Source organism: Choloepus didactylus, chromosome 16 (genome assembly GCF_015220235.1).
Source record: "Choloepus didactylus isolate mChoDid1 chromosome 16, mChoDid1.pri, whole genome shotgun sequence".
In the NCBI taxonomy this organism is placed as follows: Eukaryota; Metazoa; Chordata; class Mammalia; order Pilosa; family Megalonychidae; genus Choloepus; species Choloepus didactylus.
Window position 1 is genome coordinate 86,557,199 of NC_051322.1, and position 24,635 is coordinate 86,581,833.

A 24,635-nucleotide genomic window follows, 5' to 3' on the forward strand; every position below is an offset into this window, starting at 1 on the left:
GAACATCAGCAGATATCCAGGTGAGGAAGTCCAACACCTCTGCATCCTCCCCCAGCTCCTCAGGGGGGCCCTGAATTACACTGTGGGAAGTGTTGCTATAAAATTGTCAATTTTTAAAGAATGTCTCTTTTGACAATTTTGCATTTTTAAAATATTTTTATTTTGGTAACATGTGTTACTGAAAATTTCCCTTTTTAACCACATTCAAGTCTAGAGTTAGTAATGTTAATTACGTTTATAATATCTTGCTCCTATCATCACTCTCCATTGTTCCAACTATTTCATGACCTCAAACCGAAATTGGCAGATGTTGAGCAATGAATCTCTTTCCTCCTATACCTATTTGAAGATGTCATTTTCAGTAAAATAAGCCAGACACAAAAATACATATATTGTATGATCATGCTGACTGCTGACTGAAATACCTAGAAGTATCAAATTTTATAGTAGTAGATAGTAGATTATATTTTTGCAGAAACACTCAATGTTGAAACAAAAAATAAAAGGAAATGCATTGTGATTAAAAGTGAGCTTACCCATAAACTGTGTCTCTACCTCCATTTCCCCACTGCGGTTTGATTGTAACCTACCTTGTATGCTGCCAATTGAGCACTGAAGATATGGAGTTAGCAAAAAAATTATTTGTTCTTTGTTTCTTGTGCTTTCATGGGCAGCAAAGTTTGTGAGCAGATCCAAAGAATTAGCTATTCTCTGCCACAAAATATACACTAATGTCAATATCGAAATGGAACAAAATGCCCCAAACTGCATATTCTATCCCCAAGAACTTTCTCCAAAGCATTTTAAACTAAATAAATCTCTTAATTGGGGATTCTTTTCTTCCTAAGACTAGATATGACCAAGTGTATTGCAAATGGAATGTTTGTGAATTCAACCTAATTGTTCAAACATAGAAGGAAGAAACTCGGGTCTTATTTTATCAGACTATTTTTTTCTTGTGGTAAATGTTTTACTCCCTTTTAAATTTATGTTGATTTTTAAAACCTGCATTTTTGACTATGGAAAAAGTTAAACATACACATATGTACAAGCCCACATAGGCATTAGGTGTACATATGTTGATTTTTGACTTTCAGAAGCTTCAGATTTGTACATAGGTCAATCTCTTTCTCTTTCCTTGTGGTTTCTCCATTGTGATTAGAAAACCTGTTCCCATCAAGAAACAAATATTCATCCACACTTTTTCTTTGCCCCCTTGTGTAATGCTATGAGGTGAGGCTATGTGATTTTTCCAGGTGTCCAGTTTTCCCAACTCCATTTATTGAATCATTCATCCTGTTCCACTGGTTTGTGAAGAATACTTGATTTGATATTAAGTTCTCATATGCATCAGCATGTGTTTCTGGCTATACATTCTCTTTTTGTTTGTTTTTTTTTTTAATTCAATTTTATTGAGATATATTCACATGCTATACAATCATCCAAAGTGTACAATCATTGTTCACAGTATCATCATATAGTTGTGCATCCATCACCCAACCTATTCCTTGTACATTTTTCTTGTACCAGCAAAAATAAAACTAAGAATAAAAATAAAAATGAATAAAGAACATCCAAGTCATCCCCCTGCCCTATATTTTATTTAGTTTTTTTGCCCCAATTTTTCTACTCATCCATCCATACACTGGATAAAGGGAGTATGATCCACAAGGCTTTCACAATCACACTGTCATCCCTTGTAAGCTACATAACTATACAGTTGTCTTCAACAGTCAAGGCTACTGAGTTGCAGTTTGATGGTTTCAGATATTTACTTCTAGCTATTACAATGCATTAAAATCTAAAAGGGTTTATCTATACAGTGCATGAGAATGTCCACCAGAGTGACTTCTCAACTCCATTTGAAATCTCTCAGCCACTGAAACTTTATATCATTTCATTTCACATCCCCCTTTGGGTCAAGAAGGTGCTCTCAATCCCATGATTTTGGGTCTAGATTCATCCTTGGGAGTTATAACCTGTGTTGTCAGAGAGATTTATACCCCTGGGAGTCAGACCTCATGTAGCGGGGAGGGCAGTGAGTTCACCTACCAAGTTGGTAGCTAGAGAGAGAGGGCCACATCTGAGCAATGAAGAGGTACTCATGGGGGGGGGGGGCTCTTAGGCACAAATATATGCAGGTTTACTCTCTCCTTTACAGTAATGGGTTTCATAAGAGGAAGCCCCAAGATAGAGGGCTTGGCACACCAAACAGTCAATCCTCAATGTTTGTGAGAACATCAGCAACAATCCAGGTGAGGAAGCCCAACACTTCTGCATTTCCCCCTGGCTCCAGATGGAGGGGGGTGGTCTGCATATATATTTTTATTCTCTACTGAGCCATTTTAAACCTTTGATGGTATATTTTGGGTAGCATGCTGCACTGGGAAAGCTTGCAAAGGCCAGTGTTAGTGTCTACACAAGTTAAGGCAGAATGTTTGCAGCATGAACAGGTAAATGACCTAGATAGTCTATTTGCCAATCTTTTAAGGGCATATTAGCTTATGCACATGCCCACCACTATAAGGTATAGAGCATGGTTGAAGGTGAAACAAGTATCATAATTTTGTACAGCATGTAGCAAGAATATTTCATAGTGACTTCTAAAGACTTTGTGATACACCCCCCATGGCTATCCCCCTATGTCCACTTTCCTATGCAGCCATTTGGTGGCTTCTTCAGCAGATGTGAGGAAAATGAGATGTAAGCAGGCCAAAGTGTCTGCTTCTTAGTTACCTGGGGTGGGGGGAGGCTTTCTGGCAGACTGTACTGTACATGGTAAACAGAACTGCTTCAGATGCTGAAAGGCATGAGTAAATTTCTTGCCACATAGTAGTTCCCCAGAGTGGACAGTACACAATTTGCCACGTATCTTTATGCCATTGATTTATCCATACCATGAGCCTCTGGTTGACTGCCCAGCTATATGTGTATATCGCAAGAGGCCAACAGTCTCCTGTTATTACCATCCATGCTGCTCACAGTTCAGCCCACTGGACTACTTTGCCTTAAACTAGAGTCTAAGCAGATACTATCTGTTTCATCTGATAGCCACAGTTATGAGCTTTGAGTACTGCCTTCATGTGACCCATCAGTATACCAGGCATCATCAGGTATGGGGTGTTGGCCTTTATATACTGTGGGTAAACCTGAAGCAGGGGACCCACCAGAGGCAGGTTATCTGGTTCTTCAAAGAAAGTAGGGCCAAAAAACTGTTGTAGGGCTTGGCTGAGAGGACTAGCTGATAAAATTCATGTCTGCTGTAAGTATGCATGCCATTTTTGTAAAATTTATAATTGGGATATTCCAGACTGAGGTTTAGTCAGTAAAACTTCTCTCCATCCTGTAATTGGATTAACAGTTTTTACATTTACAGTTTGGGCTCCTGTAATTGCCTCAACTTGTTGAAAGGCTTTATATACTGCAAATAACTGTTACTCTCTTATTGTGTATTTGACTTCTGCCCCCCTCCAGAGTTGTGAACAAAACCCCACAGGCATCATACCAGTAGGCTGCTTTTGCTGTAAACCCCAACCCCAACCCATGCCTTCATCACTCCAGGTTGCTTCAAGTATGTATGTGTGTTGGGGTAGAGGGGAACATAAAGCTTTGGCTTTGGAGAACAAGAGCTTTGCTGGATCAAAAGCTTCCAAAAATTACTTCCCCCAGTCCCATGTTTTCCCTCTTTTACTAAGTGCATATAATGGTCAAAGAACTTGGGCTAAGTGTAGTATACATATTCTCCAGTGATTTAAAAGTACTATAGGAACTTGTAATTTTTTAACAGTGGTATAGACAGGTTGTCATAGAATTTTCTCTATGACTCTGTCTGGAATATTTTGGGTCTTACCCAACAAGATGATGCCCAAGAACTTTACAACCATCCCCAGGAACTTGTATTTTTGCTGGGTTGACTTCCCATCCTCCATCAGTTTACCTGTTGCAAACAACTCTTATGGTATTTCTAAATCTTTAAAAGAACTAGAGGTTAACTATCATCTATGTAATGTAACAATGTAACAGCAGATGTACAATCTAGAGTTGATAAATCCTGTGCACCCTTTCCATGGCAGATAGGATTGTGTAAATATCCTTGTGGGAGGAAGGTAAATGTCCATTTTTGGCCTTCCCACATAAAGACAAATTGATTTTAGGATTGAGGATCTATGGGAAAGCTAAAGAAAGCATTTTCCAGGTCTATTACAGTGTGAGTGGTCCCCAACTTAGTGATCACTTGATCAAGTAGTTCAGCTATGTTGGGTACAGCAGTGTGTATATGGGGAAAAACTTTATTTAGTTCTTGATAATCTATAGTCATTTTCTGAGTTTCATTGGGTTTTACTAGCCAGGCAGGGATGTTGAATGGGCTCTGCAGTGATCATAGAATTTGCATTTTTGCCAGTTCTTTAATTTTATCAGTTATTTTTTGATGCCCATGTGGCAGTCAGTATTGTTTTGTCTGTACAATTTTACATGGACTTGGCATACTGTATGGTTTCCATTTAGCCCATCCCCACAAGACCACTTTTACTACTCATATTCACAGGTGAAACTCACTTATAGTATTGTGCAGAGTATGACCCATTAGAACATCAATCTCTAAAATATTTTCACATTTGGGGTATATATGTGCTATATATTCCTTTAGGGGGTAATTGCCAATTACAAGAGTTAAACATGTTAATTTTATCCATATAGCAGAAATCAACAGTAACACAGTGTCCTTGAAGTTTTTTCAGGATTTAATATATTAAAATATATTCAGCCCCTATATCTACTAATGCCTTTTTCTTGCTATTTCAGCATGCCAAACATATGGTGAGCTCCACACTTGGCCACTGGTCACCTTGTAGAGCTCTATCATGTGGGCAACCTTGGCTTTCTTATCAGAGCAGAGGCTCCAGGGGTGTGTATACCAGAGAGCCGTCTGCCCTTGGAGCTGTAGGCATCACAGTTAAATCTCCTCCAGAGGTATCAGGTTTAGTAAATTTTTGTTCAGGTTTTAAGATTTTCCAGAGACCAGCTAAACCAACACTGGGTTTCCCATCTATTTCTGCATGGGCAGTGCCTGCTCTCAAGAGGTTGGCCCACATTTGTTTATGGATCACTCTAATGGGACTCTTTGTAGAAATTATTTTTTTCTTTGCCTTGTTCTTGACTCTGTTCCCTGGGTTTTGATTCCATTATTATCTTCTTACTCTCTGTTCATGTCTAGACACAAAGGCCAATCATAGCTTCCCCCACTACATATATCTCTTGAGCTACTTGGGGACTCAAGCACTATACAATTCCCTAGGCCCTGAATTATTGATCTTTTTCTAAATTTATTCTGTAAACATAATATGGTCAGGAACTGTAAACCTTTGGTCATATATTGCCTCTCAAGCATTTAAGCTAATACTGTCAGCCCCACTCTCCCACAGATGCACCATCAAAGTTGCTAAACGTTCCATGGAGTACTGCTGGAAGCTTTATCCCAATTCAGTAAGTTCCCCAGGAGGGTACTCCTTCACAAACACAGTTCAATTCACAGGTGCACCTCTGAATAGCCCAGCTTGAGGGATTTAGCTTCCCTTTTTATAAGAGGTCAATTTGGAGGCAGGGAGCCTCCTCCTCTATCACTTCTGTATCAGTGTGGCTATCTTCATCCTCCCAGGGATTCCAGGTTTTTGGATCCCAATCCTTCTAACCTAAGATAGCTCTAAACTTTGGTCAGGTCTTCTTGTGACATTATACTTTTAAAAACCAACAGGCCAGCACTTCCATATCATCATCTCTAGGTGTTCTGAGAGCCCTGTTACTGAAGCAGGGGTGGAAGTTCACATATCTCTTTTTAACTATAACTCTGCCTTTAACTTTGCATTTTTCTTTCTTTCTTGAGACAGTTTGCTATAGGGAACCCTACTGCACATAACAGCCAGCCAACTGCAGCAGCATTGCATCTGCATCTTTACTGAATTTCATAATCTTTTGTTTGTGTAACACATGCTGTATTCCCTCAGGCATTTTTGGGCATTCCCATGCTCACATGTCAGTCCACAGCAGTCAAGAAGCTGGGCAACCGCTCCCCACATTGAGGAAGCAGGCCACCCCGGGATTTCCCCCAGATTCCCCACCCCAGCTCATGCTTTGTTCTTTCATATGCTGGTGACTAAGCCAATTGTATCCAGTAAGGCAAGGGGCTGTGTAAAAAGACAGCCTTCCCCCAAACCGTGACGGGTACAACAGACCAAAGAATGACTCAGCAAGTCCAGCCTGGTGAGTAAGATTGAGCGTTTACTGGTGGTTTACATGGCACAATCCTCCTCAGCAGTGGGAGAAGAAGTAGCAATTCTTTGCTATTATGGTTCACACTGACCAGAGGGGAAGGCAGAGTTTTATAGTGGGAATGGACAAAGGCATGGAGCCAAGACAGTGTATGCACATAATTTCTGACAAAGTTAACTGTTTCTTAATATTTGTCCCTCTGGGCACAACTTCCCATGAAGTTAACTTTGGGGAAAGATAAAGGCATAGTACTGATGAAGTTGGAAGAGTTGGGGGATATTGGAACATGTGACAGCATTACTGTTACACACTGCTACATGGATGAAACTTAAAAATATTACATTGAGGAAATAAGCCTGATTTTAAAAAGAAAAATAGTGTATGATTATTATATGAACTATCTAGAACAAGAAAATTCAAAGAGACAGAAAGGTTATTAGAGAGTATTAATATGAGCTAGGGGAGAAGGGAATTGGCTTAATTGTTAATAGATACATAGTTTCTTTTTCAGGTAAGGAGAAAGTTTTGGAATTGAATGGTGGTGATAGTAACACAACATTGCAAATGTAATTAATGACACCGAAGTGGCTGATGCATAACTGTTTAATTTACTAAACCTCATTAAATTTTTTTAAAATTTTCAAATTAGTGCTTTATTTTAGCAATACTCTTATCGTGACGATGCACCAATAATCAAACAGCATCCTTCTCAAAACTTGGGGTGAAAATAGGCAATTTCTCCTCTGAGATATTTCAACCTACTAAAAGCTGTTGGCATATTTAGGAATTTAATAACATTTTATGAAAATCTATAAGAGAAATACAGTTTTTTGACATTAAAAGATTTTGTTATGAGACATGAGGGAATAAAAAGTAATACTGTCAAAGGTAAAACCTGACTACTTAATGGGATGATTTAGGAAGGTTCAGTGCTTCAAAAAGTCCATTTCTTCTCCAAATAAATGCTGTGAACACTGTAGTCAAACTAATACTTTAGCATAATTAGCAAGATAAAGCCACTTTTCTGAAATTTTTGCTATCAAATTAAATGTTTAAAGTTTTAGGTTACTTTAAAGAAATTATGATTAAAAGCTAACAGGGAAGCAATTAATCATGCTAGTAATGTTGCCTTAAATTTACTCCATTCCTTGAGATAAGAGAGAGTTTTTAGCACTTCTTATGCCAATAACTTATAATAATGAATGGCTTTTGACTTTTTATTCCCTTCAACATTATATATTACAAGGGTGGAAATAAATTCACAAATAATTAAATATACAAACAGTTTTACTACATGTTATAATATAGAAAACCTATTATATGCCTTTTCTTTTAAAAAGACATGCTTTGGCCACATTATGAGACGCATATTTACATTAAAATAATAAAATTTAAGAATTCTCAGCTATGACTTAAAATATGGTCATATTCCCCTGAAACAACTGAATGATATTTTGCCCCAAGTCAGCATGAAATTCAGGCAGTAAAAGCCAGACTGGCACAGAAAGGAAAGTGCCCACAGTAAGTCTTTACATTCATTTCCAAACAGCATACAGTGTAAAAAGACAGCAAAGTCTGCTTCTGGGAACTGTACCACTTTCTGATTATCCAGCATCCAAATTTCCTAAGACTGACCTTGGTTGAAGTGAGTGTTTCATCATGCAGCTTTATTGCTGGTGATGTTGCAGCACACATCACCTGCTGAGTGGGTGGATGTTCAGTTTCACCATCCAGTGGAAGGCTGGAATCTTCCCGTTTGAAAATGGGCAATGCCAACACATCGCTCATGCTGTCGGCACCGGCGCCCAGATCCTGCACAATATCCGAGAGGCTGGCGGCGAAGATGTGCACCAGCCCGGACTCGATCACCTCGTCCATCTCGGGCACCCAGGCCATCTTCCCACCTCGCCACGGCCGGGCACGCAGCGTGGTCTCCACGTCCATGGCCAAAGGGCCTGAGCTCCGCGGGCGTGTCCTGGGGGGGGGCCCGTGTGCAGCCTCCGGGGCTGCACGGAGAATGGTCACCAGTGGTGCCACAGGCGGGACCAGAGCGTGAGTAGCCGGGACCCCGCGGGCAGGGCCTGGAGAGCCCCGCGAGCAGCTGCAGCGGGAGCGACGCGGCCGCCGGCAGGGCCTGGTTCCCGCAGGAGCCGCGGAGGAGCTCCCGCCGCCGCCTCCCACCGCAGGCGCCCCGGGGGAGTGGCTACCGCTGCAGCTGCCGCCGCCCACCCCGCCCCGGGGGCCCAGGCTGCATCCTCCCCGGGGCTGCCCCGGAGCGGGAGCACAGCCCTCCCTGACCGCCGCGAGGGGCCGAGGCCGCCCGCCGCCCGCCCCCAGCCTCCGTTCCCAGCCGCCGGCCCGCCCAGGCCCCCGCGCCCGCTGCCCAGGCCAACCCGCCGCCGCCGCTCCGCCGCCGGGACCAGCTGCAGCTGCGGCCGGGCTCCCTCCCTCCCGTGCCTTTCAACCTTGCAGGGACTAATTCCACTTATCCATACCGTATAATCCCCAATATATTGTCACCATTATTTAGACAAACTGTTATTACTTGATCAAGAAAGAATAAAAAAAGATTAAAAAATATTTTATTTTACCTTCGTTTCTTCCTCTCTGATGATCTTCCTTTCTTATGTAGATCTGCGTGTCTGACCCCTGTCATTTTCTTTCTACATGAAGAACTTCTTTTGGCAGCCCTGGCAAGGGTGATGTACTGGTGAAAAATTTCCCATAATTTTATTCTTCTGAAAAAAGTATTTTTCAGTCATTTTGTAGGATAACTTAACTGGATAAAGAATTCCAGGTTGATGGCTTTCCTTTTTCCTTTCAACATTTTAAAAATGTCACTCCACTCTCGTTTGTATGGTTTCTGATAAGATGTCCAATGTGATTCTTACCCCTGTTCCTCTACAGGGAAGGGGGTTTTCTTCTTTCTCCTTTCAATATGCCTGTGGGTAAAGGTTTTTCTTGAGGGGGGGGGGGGTTCTTTTGCTATTTATCTGTTTTCTACACAGTATGTGACAAGCTAAACAGAGCTCTTTCTGTTTGTCTTGCTTTCTGTAAACATTAGCACTGCCTCATTAAAGAAGGTGACCTTGGACTCCTTTCCATTGTGAAGAGCTCCTGTTGTATGAAGTTCTGTGCTTCCTTCTGGGACCTCTATTTCTTTTGTGTTAGGCCCAGTTCTCACTGTATTTGGTTTAGACTGAAGAGTCATTATGCAAAATACCTAAAGATAAGGCTGGATCCACCTCACTCCCAACCAGAGAAATGCAAGTGAAATCACCAATGACACATAATTTTCTGCCTCTCAGATTAGCCAAAATGAAAATTATGGATAATATGCAATGGTGGTGAAGGTGTGGGGAAAAGGGCACCATTGGTGGCAGCAAAAACTAGCATAGCACTTTTGGAGGTCAGTGTGACAGTATCTTTCAAAGTTTAAATTGCACATACAGTTTAGCTCAATTAGCTCCTCTTTACAGAATTTATCTTACATAAATGCTCACACATCTGCATAAAGATTATATATATGCATATATATAGATTATATATACACTCACACATACACACATGTGAATGTGTATGTACATTTGACGTGTTTCTTTTTAAAAAAAAAAAAACAAAACAGAATTTATTCAGTACATGGCTAATAGGATAGGTACCCTGAACTTGTCCTGGCTCCTACTCTAGAGAATGGAAAGAAACAGGCAAATTCCAATAATAAACTTCTTTTCCTATTTTTCATAAGCTGATTTTGAATATTATGAAAGGAATACATGCTATGGCTCATTATGCTGCTTTAGTTATTTTCAATATGCTGCTAATGATGTGAAATTGCTTATTTTGCACACGTAAATTGCTACTGATGAAACTACCACTTTCTGAGATATCATTGGAACAGCTGCTCCATCTTGCCTCAAAAACTGTTGGAAAACCTCCATAGCTAACCACAGGAGGTCCTAAATTGGTATTTTTATTACATCAAAGACATGCATCAACTGAGACCAGGCTTACCAGTTCCTTGAACATGATAGTACACATTATGTTTAATAAAATTTATACCATATTATATCTTCACTGAACTGTACTAAGCAAATTCAAAGGCTGGGGTAAGAAGAAATACTAGATTTCAATTTCTGATGGTCTTAAGTGAACATTCCATAAAAGAAAATGCTTTTATTCTCCATCTCTGTCACCTTGTTTAATTTTTCTCCATAATTCTTATGACTCTGACTAATTATATATTTGTTTATTTACTTATTGTCTGTCTCTCCACTAGAACATGGATCCCATAAGGAGAGGTACTTGGAAGAGTGCTTTGGACTCCATTAAATATTTGTTGAATAAATGTATGATGAATGAATGACTCCATTATAGCCTGTGGTAAGGTGGGACATTTTCTTTTATCATCTGTACACTGCAAACAAGTCAAGATACCTGCTATAATACTGTCCAGTAGTGTAATAGGCATACAGAATATGCCAACAAGTAAATCACTTATTGCCAGGTTCAAGATGAAGAGATTGGTGACTGTGTGCATTTCTTTTTTCCTTATGACAATAAAACAAACTGCTGCATTTCCCACCATGCACAGGAAGAAAATCAGAAAGTAAGAAATAATGAAGATTGCTGTCACTTGAGGCTGATGAAGATAGTAGTCCATATAGGTGATATTAATATCTGAGTGCAGATCATGCTTTGTGCCATTCATGGTCCAGAAGTGAGGCCAGTTTTCTGAAGAGTTGGAGTCCCATTTCTCACTCATGAGGGACCAGGCACCATTCAAGTATCCTTTGCTATCTTGATGTAATGATTACAGCACTCTCTTTCACCTTCTGATAAAAACCACATACTCAGTCTGTAACTTGGGGAAGGCTGCTCCTTGGAGAGCCAGAGGGTCACCTTGGACTAGGTGTGAAGGGGACTATCTGTTTCTTTTTTGGCTCAGTGGAGAAAGCCCCAGCCATTACATTTCCCAGTGCTGTGACTTAAAGAAGGTTGGAACTGACACGTTTCTTATCATAAGAAATGGAGACAATCAAATCCAGCAATGGGAGAAAAGTATAATAAACTATGTGAATTTATAGAGTGGATATTATGCAATAGTTTAAAAGAATTAGGTCTATCTATACATATTGGCATGAAAAGATCTCCAAGACATATATATTCTTAAGTGAAAGAGCTAGTTGAGGACAAAATTATATAGTGTAACTCTATTTACAAGTTTAAAATAATCCAACAGTGCTATGTGTAATCTCTGTATGTATGTTGATGTATATGTTAAGGAAATAGTTATCTGTGGAATCCATACCAGTTCATGTTGGTTATTTCTTGAAAGGGAAGGGAATCAATTGGCTTCAGTGTATGTGTTGAAAAGAGAATTTCATTTTTACTCTGCATACATCTTTTCTGCTTGACTATTTTACAATCATGCATTACTTTAGTAACTAAAAAACAAAAATGAGAGAAAAAGAGAAGAGCATAAGCTGGAGAATATTGATTTTAGTGGCAACCAGACTAGTTCCTCATATTAATGACTCATACAAATATTAAATCAGATTAAAGTAGCAACCACAGCTAAACTTCTGTCTTCCCATTCTGGAGGGAGGCCATTCATTGTACGTTAGCTGTCTCAGGAATGACCTTACAATGATTTTTAGACCATGAACAAGTTCTAGAATTATAAAATGCATAACATTGCCTGGATTGGTAAAAACATCTCCTTGCTGTAATAAAAGACACTAGCCTGTCTTATAATAACAATTACCCTAAAATGTCTACATATATGTCACTAAGTTTCCTAACATTGCATGAATGAATTTAATTTATGAAGCAAAGAAGATTTCATCTGTAGTTAGCTACTTGAGGGTTTTGCCTTACACTTAGTCATGGAAAAATCCTTGACTGAGACTATAGAATCTCTCTCAGATTAGCATTTTTACCTTTGGTTCCATGTGCTGTGCCACTGAAGCAACAACTGTTCTGCTCTTACTGATCTCAAGTGCACTTCTGATTTAATGGAATAACTCAATGAGTTCTGCCACCAGGGCTTTGCTGTGTTTTAAGCCTATCACTATGCCCAACACAGAGCCCAAAGGTCTGTCTCCATTTCTTATAGGTGGCTGATTCTTCATTTTCTCTAGATCTATTGTTGCTTGCTTGTCTGTTTTATTTTTTCCTCCCATATACATTTGCATCATGGGATTTTTTCCTAATAATCCATCTTTTCTATATCTCTTCTCTTTTTTTTTTGCCAATTATGAGAGCTTTTGGCTTGAATGTTTACTTGTATTATTTTTGGGTATATCATGCATGGCTCAGCAAAAATTAATATGAACATATTTCAAAAAGCAAGAGTCCTAGAAACACAAGGAAAAACAGGAAGGCTGTGAGCAACAATTAAGTGGCAGACAGGTCTGATGGATGAATGTCTGTGAGAGAGGCAGGTGGGCAACTCAACAATTCTTGGTAGATCAGGGTCCAGGGAACCAGAGAGAAAGTGATTAACTATAACTCACTGGAGGTGGAGTCCACAGTGTGGGGTGAGAATGTGCAACAAGGCAGGAGGGCAGAGGTTTGGATTCCCTTCAGGTCAGAGCAAGGAAGAAAAGGGATTCCCATTCAGGTTCAAGAGGCAGTGGCCAGGCTCCCAAGGGGCAGGGCAAGTGGTCCCAGACAAATGAGACCCCACAGAGAGCTAACCCTGAATCCCACAGAGACAGGGCAGACTTACCACCAGCAGCTGGAGGTGGCCAGTCAGTGCACCAAGGCCTCTAGGCTGACCCTGGAGGCTCCAGCTTGTGGCAGCCCAGCTCTGTTTAGAAACTCTTCACCATGGTTCCCAACCAGGAACTCAGAGCTTTGTGCTTTCTCTGCAAATATGACTGCTATGGTGGCAGGACATGATGAGACAATCAGGCTCTGTGTGTGCAGGTGGCACAGCTTCTACAAGGAGTGTCCTCACAGTTGGGGAGAAATTGGACTTTCTGGATAGGGACCCCCCCCCTTTCCTTTCCTGCAGAATGAGTTAGAGCCAATACTTTGTTCTCTGCAGCATGATATAAAAGAAAGAATTCAGAGCAGGTCTCAGTAGACCCAGATTCAGTATTGGCTTTCATTCATTCATTCATTCACTCATTCTTCAACAAATGTTTATTGAGTGCCTATCATGTACTGAGCAGTAGACCCTGGGACAATAAAGTGTGCATCAAACAAAAGTTATGACTGAATTTGCAGCACAGTAGGGGAGACAGACATTAAAAAGGCAACACATGTTCATTAAACAAAATTCACATAAAATAGAAATATGTGTTAAATGGAAGTCCCTTTTTCACCTGTCCCTTCCACTCTCCACCTTCCAGCTCCCTGAGGCATAGCTTTGAAATAGAGATTAGTGTGCAGGAAGTTTACTGTAATGTGATGTGCCCTTGGTAATCAGACTGAAGAAGAACTGAAGCAAGCAGAACCCAGGACAAAAGAGATGTTTAAGTTAAATGGTGATGTATTTCCAATTATGACCTCAACTGATTCCAAGGAGAAGCATAGCAGCTGAGTTGTTGCATAAAGAAAAGAGGGCCAGGTCTTTGTATGCCACCCCCTTCCACTGTTCATCTGACGTGAGTTGCCCCTCAGCCCCTATGGAAGGAGGGTATAAATTTGGAAGAGAAAGCTCCCTTCAGAAGAGCATAGATGCTGGGAGTGACTCAGCTGTGAGCCATCAGCAGCTAAGGATTTTGGCAGATGGGGGGGAGTAAATGCATTATTCCTCATGGTTACACACTACAGAAGTACCCTGTGTTTTGTGTACCTCCAAAACACATTCTTTCTATGTCTCTGTCACACACACACACACACACACACACACACACACACACACACACACACACGAAGGGAGTACAGCATAAGGAAATATACTCTGGAGCTAGATTGTCTAGTTTTTAATACCAAATGTATTATTATCCTTCTCACCTTGGAAATGTATTTAACCACTCTGTGCCTTGGTGCTTTGTTAGTAAAAAGGGGGGTTGATGATGACAATAATGTCAATCATACATGTGTTGGGTATAATTGAAGTAAAATATGCCTGAAGTCTCAGGAGAGCCAACAAAGGAAGGTAGATTTTAGAAATGAGCTAAAACTTGGAAGGAGATACCAAAAGAGGGTCAATTTAACTTTGTCCTTAGGGTGGCCCATGATCATGGTGTGATACAGATAAGCTGAAGCTTTGATAGAAAACCTGCCATCTTTCTGACTTGAAAGATCAGAAGACAGAACCAGAGTGGCCATAGCCTCCAGAAAGTAAAGAGGGAAGCCCAGCAAGGAGAAAGAGAAAGGTTTTCTCTGTATACTCCATTCAAGTCTCCAGCTGACCCTTGAACCATGCATGCATGGCAGACCTGCACACAGCCCAGCTGCAGGGTGAATAACTCAACTGAGATTTGAGCTGCCACTCTCTACAGCTCTACAGGCAAGACAGAATCTGAAGTTTCATTCTAACAAGTTTATTGCCTACTAAAACAAAAACATCAACACTCTTTGGAGGAATTTAACAGAATTCCAAGTCTCCAGTTTTGTAATATTCACAAGGGCCAGAAACAATTCAAAATTTCTTTATGAAATAGAGAAAACAATAACTACTTCTTAAGTGTTGTGGTGAGACTTAAACAAGATGATGCATTTAGCATAATGTTTGCACAATGCATCTGTATCTTCTGGGTCCTAGAGGGTATTTTATAGGAGATGCCAGCCAAGAGGCTGTGATAGACAGTACATCTATCAATACTACAGAGTTTAGTTTCCAGAATTCTAGGAGTAGAGTAGAGGCATAAACTGAGAGAGAGATCAGCACTCGAGTCAGATGTCAAGTACTGGTGAGTTACCACAAAGAAGGGAGGAAACACTTTTCAAGAGAGTTCAGAATATAAGCCAAATGTGGAATCAACACAAGTCATGAGTCCTTTCCAAAGAGTACCAGGAGGGTGAAAAACCACATACAGGTACAAGACAGAGCAAGAATGACATGAGCAGGACCAGTTATGAGGAACGAGCCTAGAGCAAAAGACTTGAGACTCTTGGAAAACAGATTTTGGTCAGGCCCAAAGCCTGTAGGTAAATTTCCCCTGTGATGATTGGGCATCATGAAGGGCCATCACAGTTTTGCAACCCAAGCTCTTTATCCCTTTATCCCTTCAGGGAGAAAAGATTAAAGAGGGCAATTTGAGAGTTACCAAAACCCTCATTGGGAAAAATGGAAAAATTTAATGGATGGCTAATAGAGTTGGGATGTCTATTGTCATAAAAGGCATCATCTTCCCAATTCCACCCAAGACTGGCATAAGGCAAAGTTTTCCCTCTCCCCAATTAAGTCCACCTGCATCAAACAACAAAGCCATGAATATAACTTAGTCTTGGTTCATGAGTCTCCTCATCAGGTTTCTCCTGACCAAAGTTTTACTTCCATGTTGAAAAACAAAGAGACAACAATGCAGAATCTTAGCAAAGATCATTTTGACTCCTGGAAATCAAATCTCCCCTTTGAGACAATTAAAATACTTATCTGTGTAATAAGTTGGTGAGAAATTAAAGGGAGCTGCAACCTGATGATGTTTAGTCTAAAGGATTTAAATCTTTTACTGTCTTCCTGCTTTCTACTCACCAAATTACCCTCTTACCATCATGAGTGAGGATATGATTTTGATATGTGACACTGTCTCAAACATCCTTGTTGCTGTAAGACTGAAGAGAAAATTCTACATCTGAATAACTCTTTCTGGACTCCAGGGATTCCTTCTCTAAACCAATAGGACCTTGGGAAGCAAATTTATAGCTCTAAATGCTTACACTAACAAAAAGAAAGACTTCAGATCAGAGACTTAACCTCAAAATGGGAAGCACTAGAAAATAAATGCAAACTAAACCCAAGCAAGCACAAGGAAGGAAATAACAAAACTTAGAACAAAGATAAATGAAATAGAGAATAACAACAACAAATAGAAAATCAAAAAAATCAAAAGTTGGTGTTATGAATAGATCAGTAAAATTGAGTAATCTTTAGCTAGACTGACAAAGAAAAAAGAAGAGGACACAGGTAACTAAAGTCAGACATAAAAAGGGAGAAATTACTACCAACCATGCTAAAATAAACAGAACTGTGTTTATCATGAACAGCTGTATGCCAACAAATTAGATAACCTAGATGAAATGAACAAATTCCCAGAAACACACAGACAACCTAAACTGACTCATGAAGAAATTGAGTCCTTAATGAACAAATTACTAGTAAAGAAATTAATCAAAATTCACCTGACAAAGAAAAGCCCAGGACCAGAAGGCTTCACAGGGGAACTTTGGCAAACATTCCAAGAAGACTTAACTCCAGTTCTACTGAAACTTTTCAAAAGAAAATGAAGAGGAGGGAACACTCCCTATTCATTCTATGAGACCAATATAATGCTCCTATCAAGCCAGAGAAAGATGTCACAAGAAAATTAAAAACCAATATCTCTTATGAATGTAGATGCAGAATTCTTCATCAAAATACCAGCAAACCATGTCCCAGAGAACATTAAAAGAATTGTGTACCATGATTGTGTGATTTATCCCTAGTATGCAAATTTGGTTCCAACAGAAAATCAATTAATGTAATATAGCACATTAACAGAATGAAGGAAAAAATCACTTGATAATATCAATTGATTCAGAAAACTCATGTCACAAAATACAGAACCCTTCTTGATAAAAAAAAATTAGAAAACTAGGAATAGAGGGAAACTTCCTCTACATGATAAAGGGCATATTTGAAAAACTGACAGCTAACATCATACTCAATGGCAAAATACTGAGAGTATTCCTTCTAAGATCAGGAAGAAGGCAAGGATGACCAGTGTTACCACTGATATTCAACATTGTACTGGAAATTCTAGTCAGAGCAAATAGGCCTGGGAAAGAAATAAATGTCACCCAAATTGGTAAGGAAGAAATACAACACACCACGTTTCCTGAAGGCATTGATCCTATGTACAGAAAAGTTCTTAGAGCTAATAAATGAATTCATCAAAGTGGTGGTACACAAGAGCAGCACCCAATATTCATTATTATTTCCATATACAAGCAATAAGCAATTAGAATAAGAAATCAAGAAATAATTCCATTATAATGGCAGGTAAAAGAATCAAATATCTTGAAATAAATCTATTCAAGCATGTAAAGGAATTGTATACACAAAACTGCAAAATATTGCTAAAAGAAATCAAAGAAAAGCTGAATAAATGGAAGGACAGACCATATTCATAGATTGAAATATTAAATATTCTTAAGATGTCAATTCAACTCAAAGCAATATACAGAATCAACACAATTTCAGTCCAAATTCCAACAACAATCCTTGCAGAAATGGAATTGCTAATCATCAAATTTATATGGGTGGGTAAGGTGCACTAAATAGCCAATGCCATCTCGAAAAAGAATGAATTTGGAGGACTCACACTTCCTGATATTAAAACTTATTAGAAAGCCGCAGTGACCAAAACAGCATGGTACTGGCACAAGTACAGACAAATATACCAATGGAATCAAACTGAAAGTTCACAAATCAACCTCTCATTTATGGCCCACTGATTTTGACAAGGGGCAAAGACCACTATATTGGGGAAGAATAGTCTCTTCAATAAGTGGTGCTGGGAAAACTTTACCTCATTTTGAGGAAAAGAAGAAGAGGAGGAGGAGGAGGAGGTGGAGGAGGAGGAAGGACCCTGCCTCATGTCTTATATAAAAATCAACTCAAAATGGATAAAAGACCTAAATAGAAGAGCCAGAACTATCAAACTCCTGGAGGAAAACCTAGGGAAGCATCCTAAGGACCTTGTATTAGACAATGGCTTCTTACACATTACACCCAAATCATAAGCAAAAAAAAGAAAAAAACAGACTAGTGGGACCTCATCAAAATTAAACAGTTTTGAGTCTCAAAGGGCTTTATCATGGAAATAAAATGACAATCTACACAGTGGAAGAAAATATTTGGAAACCACATACCTGAGTAAGTTTTAATATCCAGAATATATAAAGAAGTCCTTCAAATTAACAACAAAAAGTCAAGCAATGCAATTTTAAAAATAAGCAAAAGACTTGAATAGATACCTCTCCAAAGGAAAAAAAAACTCATGGCCAGAAAGCACATGAGAAGATGCTCAACATCCTTAACCAACAGGGAAATGCAAATCAAATCCCAATGAGATACCATTTCACATCCATTAGAATGGCTGCTATAAAAAAGAATATGCAAGTGTGGGAGAGGATGTGGAGAAAGAGGACCACTCATTCATTGCTGGTGGCAATTTAAAATCACACAGCTACTGTGGAAGATAGTTTGGCAGTTCCTCAAAAAGTTTAGTTCAGAATTACCATTTGACATGTTGATACCATTTCTAGGTTTATACTGAAAACTGAACTGAAAGCAGGGATTCCAACACATATTTGCATACCAACACATATTTGATGTTCACAGCAGCATTGTTCTCAATTGCCAAGAAGATGGAAGCAACCCAAGTATTCATCAACTGATGAATGATAAAAAAACATGATATAAACATATAATGGAATATTATTCTGCTGTAAAAAGGAAAGCATTTCTGATACATGTGACAATGTAGATGGACCTTAAAGACTTCATGTTGTGTGAAATAAGCCAGACATCAAAGGACAAATATTGTATGATCTAATTGGTTTGGAATAATAGCAACAAAAAAAAATTCATAGAGTCAGAATCTAGAATATAGGTTACCAGGGGATGGGGTAGATATAATGAATAGGAAGTTATGGCTTGAAAGGTACAGGGTCCCCATTTGAAATAATGGAAGTGTTTTGGTAATGAATGGTGATGACAGTAGCCCAACATTGTGAATGTAATTAACAGCAGCAAAAGGTATATCTGACTGTGGTTAAAAGAGGAAACATTAGATTGTATATATGTTAACAGAATAAAAATTTTAAAAAAGGAACTGCACTATACAGTGAAGCCTAAGATAAACCATCATCTATAGTTAATAATTACTAAAATGTGCTTTCATCTATAGTAACATGTTCCGCACCAATGCAAGGTAGTAATAATAGGGTGGTATCTGGGAATCCTGTATTTTATGCATGATTGTTCTGTAAACCTACAACTTCTCTAATAAAACAAACAAAAAAGAAGAGTCATGAAAATGAACAGGATCTGGACAACTGGTATCTGTGGTGAAATATTCTAGGAACAATATAAAGCATGAGAATTTCCAGGAAAGATCCATCAAGAGGATGTGATCCATCAAGATCCATCAAGAGTCTAAACTTGCATGTAATGGTGCCTAAGAGTCTCCCCCTGAGTACCTCTTTGTTGCTCAGATGTGGCCCTCTCTCTCTCTAACTGAGCCATCTCGACAGGTGAACTCGATGCCCTCCCCTCTATGTGGGACCCGACTCCCAGGGGTGTAAATCTCCCTGGCAATGCAGAATATGACTCCCGGGGATGAATGTGGACCTGGCATCATGGGACTGAGAGTATCTTCTTGACCAAAAGGCGGATGCAAAATGAGATGAAATAGTTTCAGTGGCTGAGAGATTTCAAATGGAGTCGAGAGGTCACTCTGGTGGACATTCTTATGCACTATATAGATAACACCTCTTAGGCTTTAATGTATTGGAATAGCTAGAAGTAAATACCTGAAACTACCAAACTCCAACCCAGCAGTCTGGACTCCTGAAGACAATTATATAATAATGTAGATTACAAGGGGTGACAGTGTGATTGTGAAGACCTTGTGGATCACACCCCCTTTATCTAGTGTATGGATGAGTGGAGGAATGGGGATAAAAACTAAAGCACAAATGGGGTGGGATGGGGGATGATTTGGGTGTTCTTTTTTCACTTTTATTTTTTATTCTTGTTCTGGTTCTTTCTGATGTAAGGAAAATGTTCAGAGATAGATTGTGGTGATGAACGCATAACTATGTCATCATACTGTGGACAGTGGATTGTATACCATGGATGTCTGTATGGTGTGTGAATGTATTTCAATAAAACTGAATTTAATGAAAATAAAAAATAAAGTAGCCATCAAGAGGACAGATCCAAAGAACTATGAAGAGGAACCGAAAAAGAAACGAGGCCTCCTCAGCCGATGCCCCCCCCACACACCCGCTGCAACTGCTGATTGGCTGCTGGTCCCGGCGTGTGGGCGGGCACTGGTCAGGCGCATGCGTGCGCACTCGGGCGTCCCTGCCGCTACCTGGTGCGGGAGATGTGAGGCTGGACGGCGAAGAGGCGCGTCTGTGGAGAAACTGCTCCGGCCCTGCAATGTTCTCCCGGCTCAGCGTCCCCTCCAGCCACCGGTCCACGGGCCCTCCTCAGCATTCTGAAATTTCCGGCATGGTGAGACTCTGGAGAAGAGATTTGTTGGTGAGGTAAGAAACAAACTGAACAAGGAACATTCTGGAGAGAAGGGAATCCGGGGAGGGAAGCCGCCACTTCCGGGTGGGTAAAAGTGGGGTAAAGAGCAGCGGGCGTCCCCTGTGGAGGAGGGAGCGGGGCACCAGGGTCGAGCCTCGCCCGCCGTTTGCTGTTGAGCTCAGCACATCCCTACAGACCAGGCCTTGCACCCCGAATCTGAAGGAGTAAAGTGGGTACCGGAAGAGTAGGTTGCGGAGGTGGGCCCTGGTCTCACTTCTTTCATCCACAGCCCCGCAGTTTGGTGGGTGTGGTCATGGGGGAAGCAGCCCGCCACCCAACCCCAAGTCCCACACCTTTCAAGTCCTCAGGCCTCTCACAGTCCCCTCCCCCACCCCACCCCAGCCCAGCCCCTCCCCCATCCCCAGCCCCTCCCCCACTCCACTCCCAGATCCTCCCCCACCTCAGGAGCATGCTGGCTCCTCCTCCCATCAGAAGCCCAGTTCCTCCCCCATCCCAGGCCCAGTTCCTCCTTAGCCTCATGACCAGCCCAGTCCCCTCCCCCCATCCTGAGGCCTGGCCCTGTACCTTCCCGCCACCAAGCCCAGTTCCTCTCCCACCCAGGAACCGGCCCCTTTACAGGCCCCAGGCCAGGGCCCAATCCTGCCCTACCATTTTATCATCCCTCCCTCACCCCAAATGCTCCCCCACACCACCTACACCCATCAATCCCCTGGCCCCCCAGCCCATGAAAACAAATCCCTTTTGGGTTCCCTGATTGAGTCTATTAGAGATCTTCAAGATCTCATGAGATTTTGCCCTGTAAAGAACTAGAAACCAGGTTTGGTCAGAAAACTCCACCACTGGTAAGGATGTTTCTCTCCTGCTGAAGGAGAATTTGCTGAGTCCGCATATTCCTTCTTTCCTCTAGCTGCTGGAAAACTGAACGCTGTGGTGAGAGGTACACGATTTGGATGAAAATCAGGTCTACGTTCAAGCCCTGATTCCTCCGTTTTCATGCAGAGAGACTTTGGGCTACACACTAGTTATCCTCTGGGGTCTCTGTTTCCCTTTGGTAGAAAGGGGATACCACAATGAAGGCAAAATGAAGTCACGTCCTCCTCTCAGATCAGCCCAGGACTTCTGCTTGGTAAAAGTATGAGAAATAGAGAACAATTTGGCAGAAATGTGGAAGGACAGTAGTCAATTTGTTGGAGTATAAGGTGTGACACTAAAATTGTCCCCTGGTTCAGCCAATAAGGAACTGGAGCTCTAATTGGAAAATAAAGAGGAAAGACACACTGAAAAGGCAGGACTAGCTTTCTAGTGTTCAATTTCCTTACTCTGTTGGTAGAAGTTTTCCAGAGAGATCTTTGCTTTATAAATGGATGGGTTAAAAACAGAGTCACTTTTTTTGTAGAGCATCTTGGAAACTACACTCTGACTTGGGTGGAAACAAGCCACTGAGACCATAGGAGACCCAAGAAACAAAGTCTTGGAAGAGTCGAGGTGGGTCTGAGCTGGACCAGAGTGGGTAAAAGATGTCTTCAGGTAAGATGGCCCCTTAAATTGTCATTCCCTATACTGTGTCTACCTGCTGAGGCCCCTAGTAGGGGAAAGAAGAAGCAGGTGCACTTTTCCCACTACCATTTTGTGAGAAACAACCACAGTGTATAATGCTGACTTTTCCAAAGCCACTGTCGCGTTCTGAACTACTGTTTAGGATGAAGGAGCAGAGCAGGAGTCAGACAACAAGACTCAGACTTTTGTTTGGGTTTCAAGCAGGGGATAATGTATGAGCTCCATCATCAGAGTACAGGGTCCTGCCCATTCCATCTCAGGCTTACATTCCCCATTTCCCAGAGAAGCACAAAGAAGGAAAGTGGATGTGAAGAAAAGAATTAAGATATCCCAGAGGAAGTGATGCTAGAAAAAACATCATGTTAAAAGAACCCTCAGATATTACACAGTGTCAAATGGGAAAGGAAGCTGATCCAAACTTATAAAGGAGTGAGACACACTTTCTAATCTCACCAGTATGGTCAGTTTTTTTAAACAGCATAATTACATGGAACCTAGAATAGGGAATGATTGTTATTTTGTACAGGTTAATGTAATACCCTGATACATCCCAGAGTATTTTGGGCAGAAAATAATAACTGTATTTGCAAAGTCCCCTTGTAGGACTGGAAGAAAGTACAGAAATACTAAACTAACTCACCTGGGGAATTCCTGATATTCTCACAAATATTGGGAACTCCCCATTTAATAAGTCAAACCCTCAATCTTGGGGCTTGCCCATATGAAACTTATTCTTGCAAAGGAAAAGCTAAGCCTATTTATAATTGTGCTAAGGGCCACCCCCAGAGAAAATCTTTTGTTACTCATATGTGGTCTCTCTCAACCAAGTCTGCAATTAAACTCACTGCCCTCCTCCCTATGTGGGACATGACTCCCACAGTGAGTCTAGCCCTGGCATCATGGGAGTGACAGTGACGCATTTTTGACCAAAAGGGGGAAAAGAAATGAAACAACATAATGTATCAGTGGCTAAAAGATTTCAGATAGAGGTGAGAGGTTATTCAGGAGGTTATTCCTATGCATTATGTTGATTTTCTTTTTTAGTTTCTAGTATAGTAGAATAGCTAGAAGAAAATACCTGAATTTGCTGAACTTTAATTCAGTACACTTGATCCTTGATGATAAGTCTAGAGCTATATCACTTTTGCCATGTGACCATGTGATTTTTGAAAACCTTATGACTGACACTCCCTATACCCAGTGTATAGGCAGAAGAGTAATAATATATGTGTATATATAGATGTACATATATATATCAAATAGAGGAATGAAAAATAATTATATATATATTTATATATATATATATAAAATAGGAGAATGAAGGGTATGGGATGGTTTTGGTGCTCTTTTTCATTTTTATTTTTTTCATTATTTTGGAGTAGTGAAAATGTTCTAAAATTGATTGCGGCGATGAACACACAACTGTATGTTGATACTGTGAACCCCTGATAGTATACTTTGGATGGATTATATGGTGTGTGAATATATCTTGATAAAATTTCATTTAAAAAATCAGTTGACCAAAGATCTGAGGTTCTAGTTCTGAGCTCTCAACTCGATTCTATTCATCAGTGTCCATCTTTGCATCAGTACCATGCAGTTTTGACCACTGTAGCTTGATAATATGCTTTGAAGTCAGGAAGGGTGATATCTCCCACTTCATTGTTCTTTTCCAAGATGGTTTTAGCTATTTGATGCCCCTTACCCTTCCAAATAAAACTGATCATTTGCTTCTCCGTGTCTGCAAAGTAGTCTGTGGGAAATTTGATTGGTACTGTATTGAATCTGTACATCAGTTTAGGTAGAATTCAACTCTTTATGGCATTAAGCCTGCTGATCCCTGAACATGGAATGTTTTTGAATTTGTTCAGGTCTTCTTTGATTTATTTTGGCAAGTTTTTTTTCTGATGAATTTAACTTTATTTGATGCCTACAGATATCAATAATTGCCTCTTTTTTTAAAGTTGTGGAACATAATTATATAGAATTGATAACTTTCCAAGTAAAATTTAACTAGTAGTTAGCAAATTTCAAAGAATGTCATGGATTGCAGATCCATATTTTCAGTAATTTTTTTATTGTGAACTGTAACATATATGGCAAAGGTGACAACTTTCTAAGTAGGAATTAACAATTAGTCATGTAGGAAATTTCCAAGAATGTTATGGGTTGTAGTTCCATACGTACAGTTATTTTCTTATTGGGAGATACAGCATATAGTCAAAAAGGTGATAGCTTTCAAATTGCAATACAAGAAGTAGGTATATAGTAAATTTCAAAGAATGTTATGGAAATCAGTTCTACCATTTCAGTTTTTCTGCTAGTTACTGTAATACCCTAGCAACTAAGAAAAATAAACTTCTATAGA

General features: G+C 40.2%; 2 protein-coding genes across 2 annotated transcripts; one reads left to right on the plus strand and one right to left on the minus strand.

The window, feature by feature from the left end:
- Positions 1–6,285: 6,285 nt before the first annotated feature.
- On the minus strand, positions 6,286–8,957 carry LOC119511629 (upstream-binding protein 1-like). The gene is made up of 2 exons (XM_037806135.1): positions 8,859–8,957; positions 6,286–8,273 (listed from the first exon to the last, which is right to left on the minus strand). The coding sequence occupies exon 2, from the start codon at positions 8,209–8,211 to the stop codon at positions 7,744–7,746; it is 468 nt and encodes a 155-aa protein (XP_037662063.1). The 5' UTR covers positions 8,212–8,273; positions 8,859–8,957; the 3' UTR covers positions 6,286–7,743.
- On the plus strand, positions 8,251–8,769 carry LOC119511437 (translation initiation factor IF-2-like; the record flags this gene model as incomplete). Its single annotated transcript, XM_037805799.1, has 1 exon — positions 8,251–8,769. A coding segment is annotated over one exon (519 nt), but the record flags the coding sequence as incomplete, so codon positions are not given.
- Positions 8,958–24,635: the final 15,678 nt, after the last annotated feature.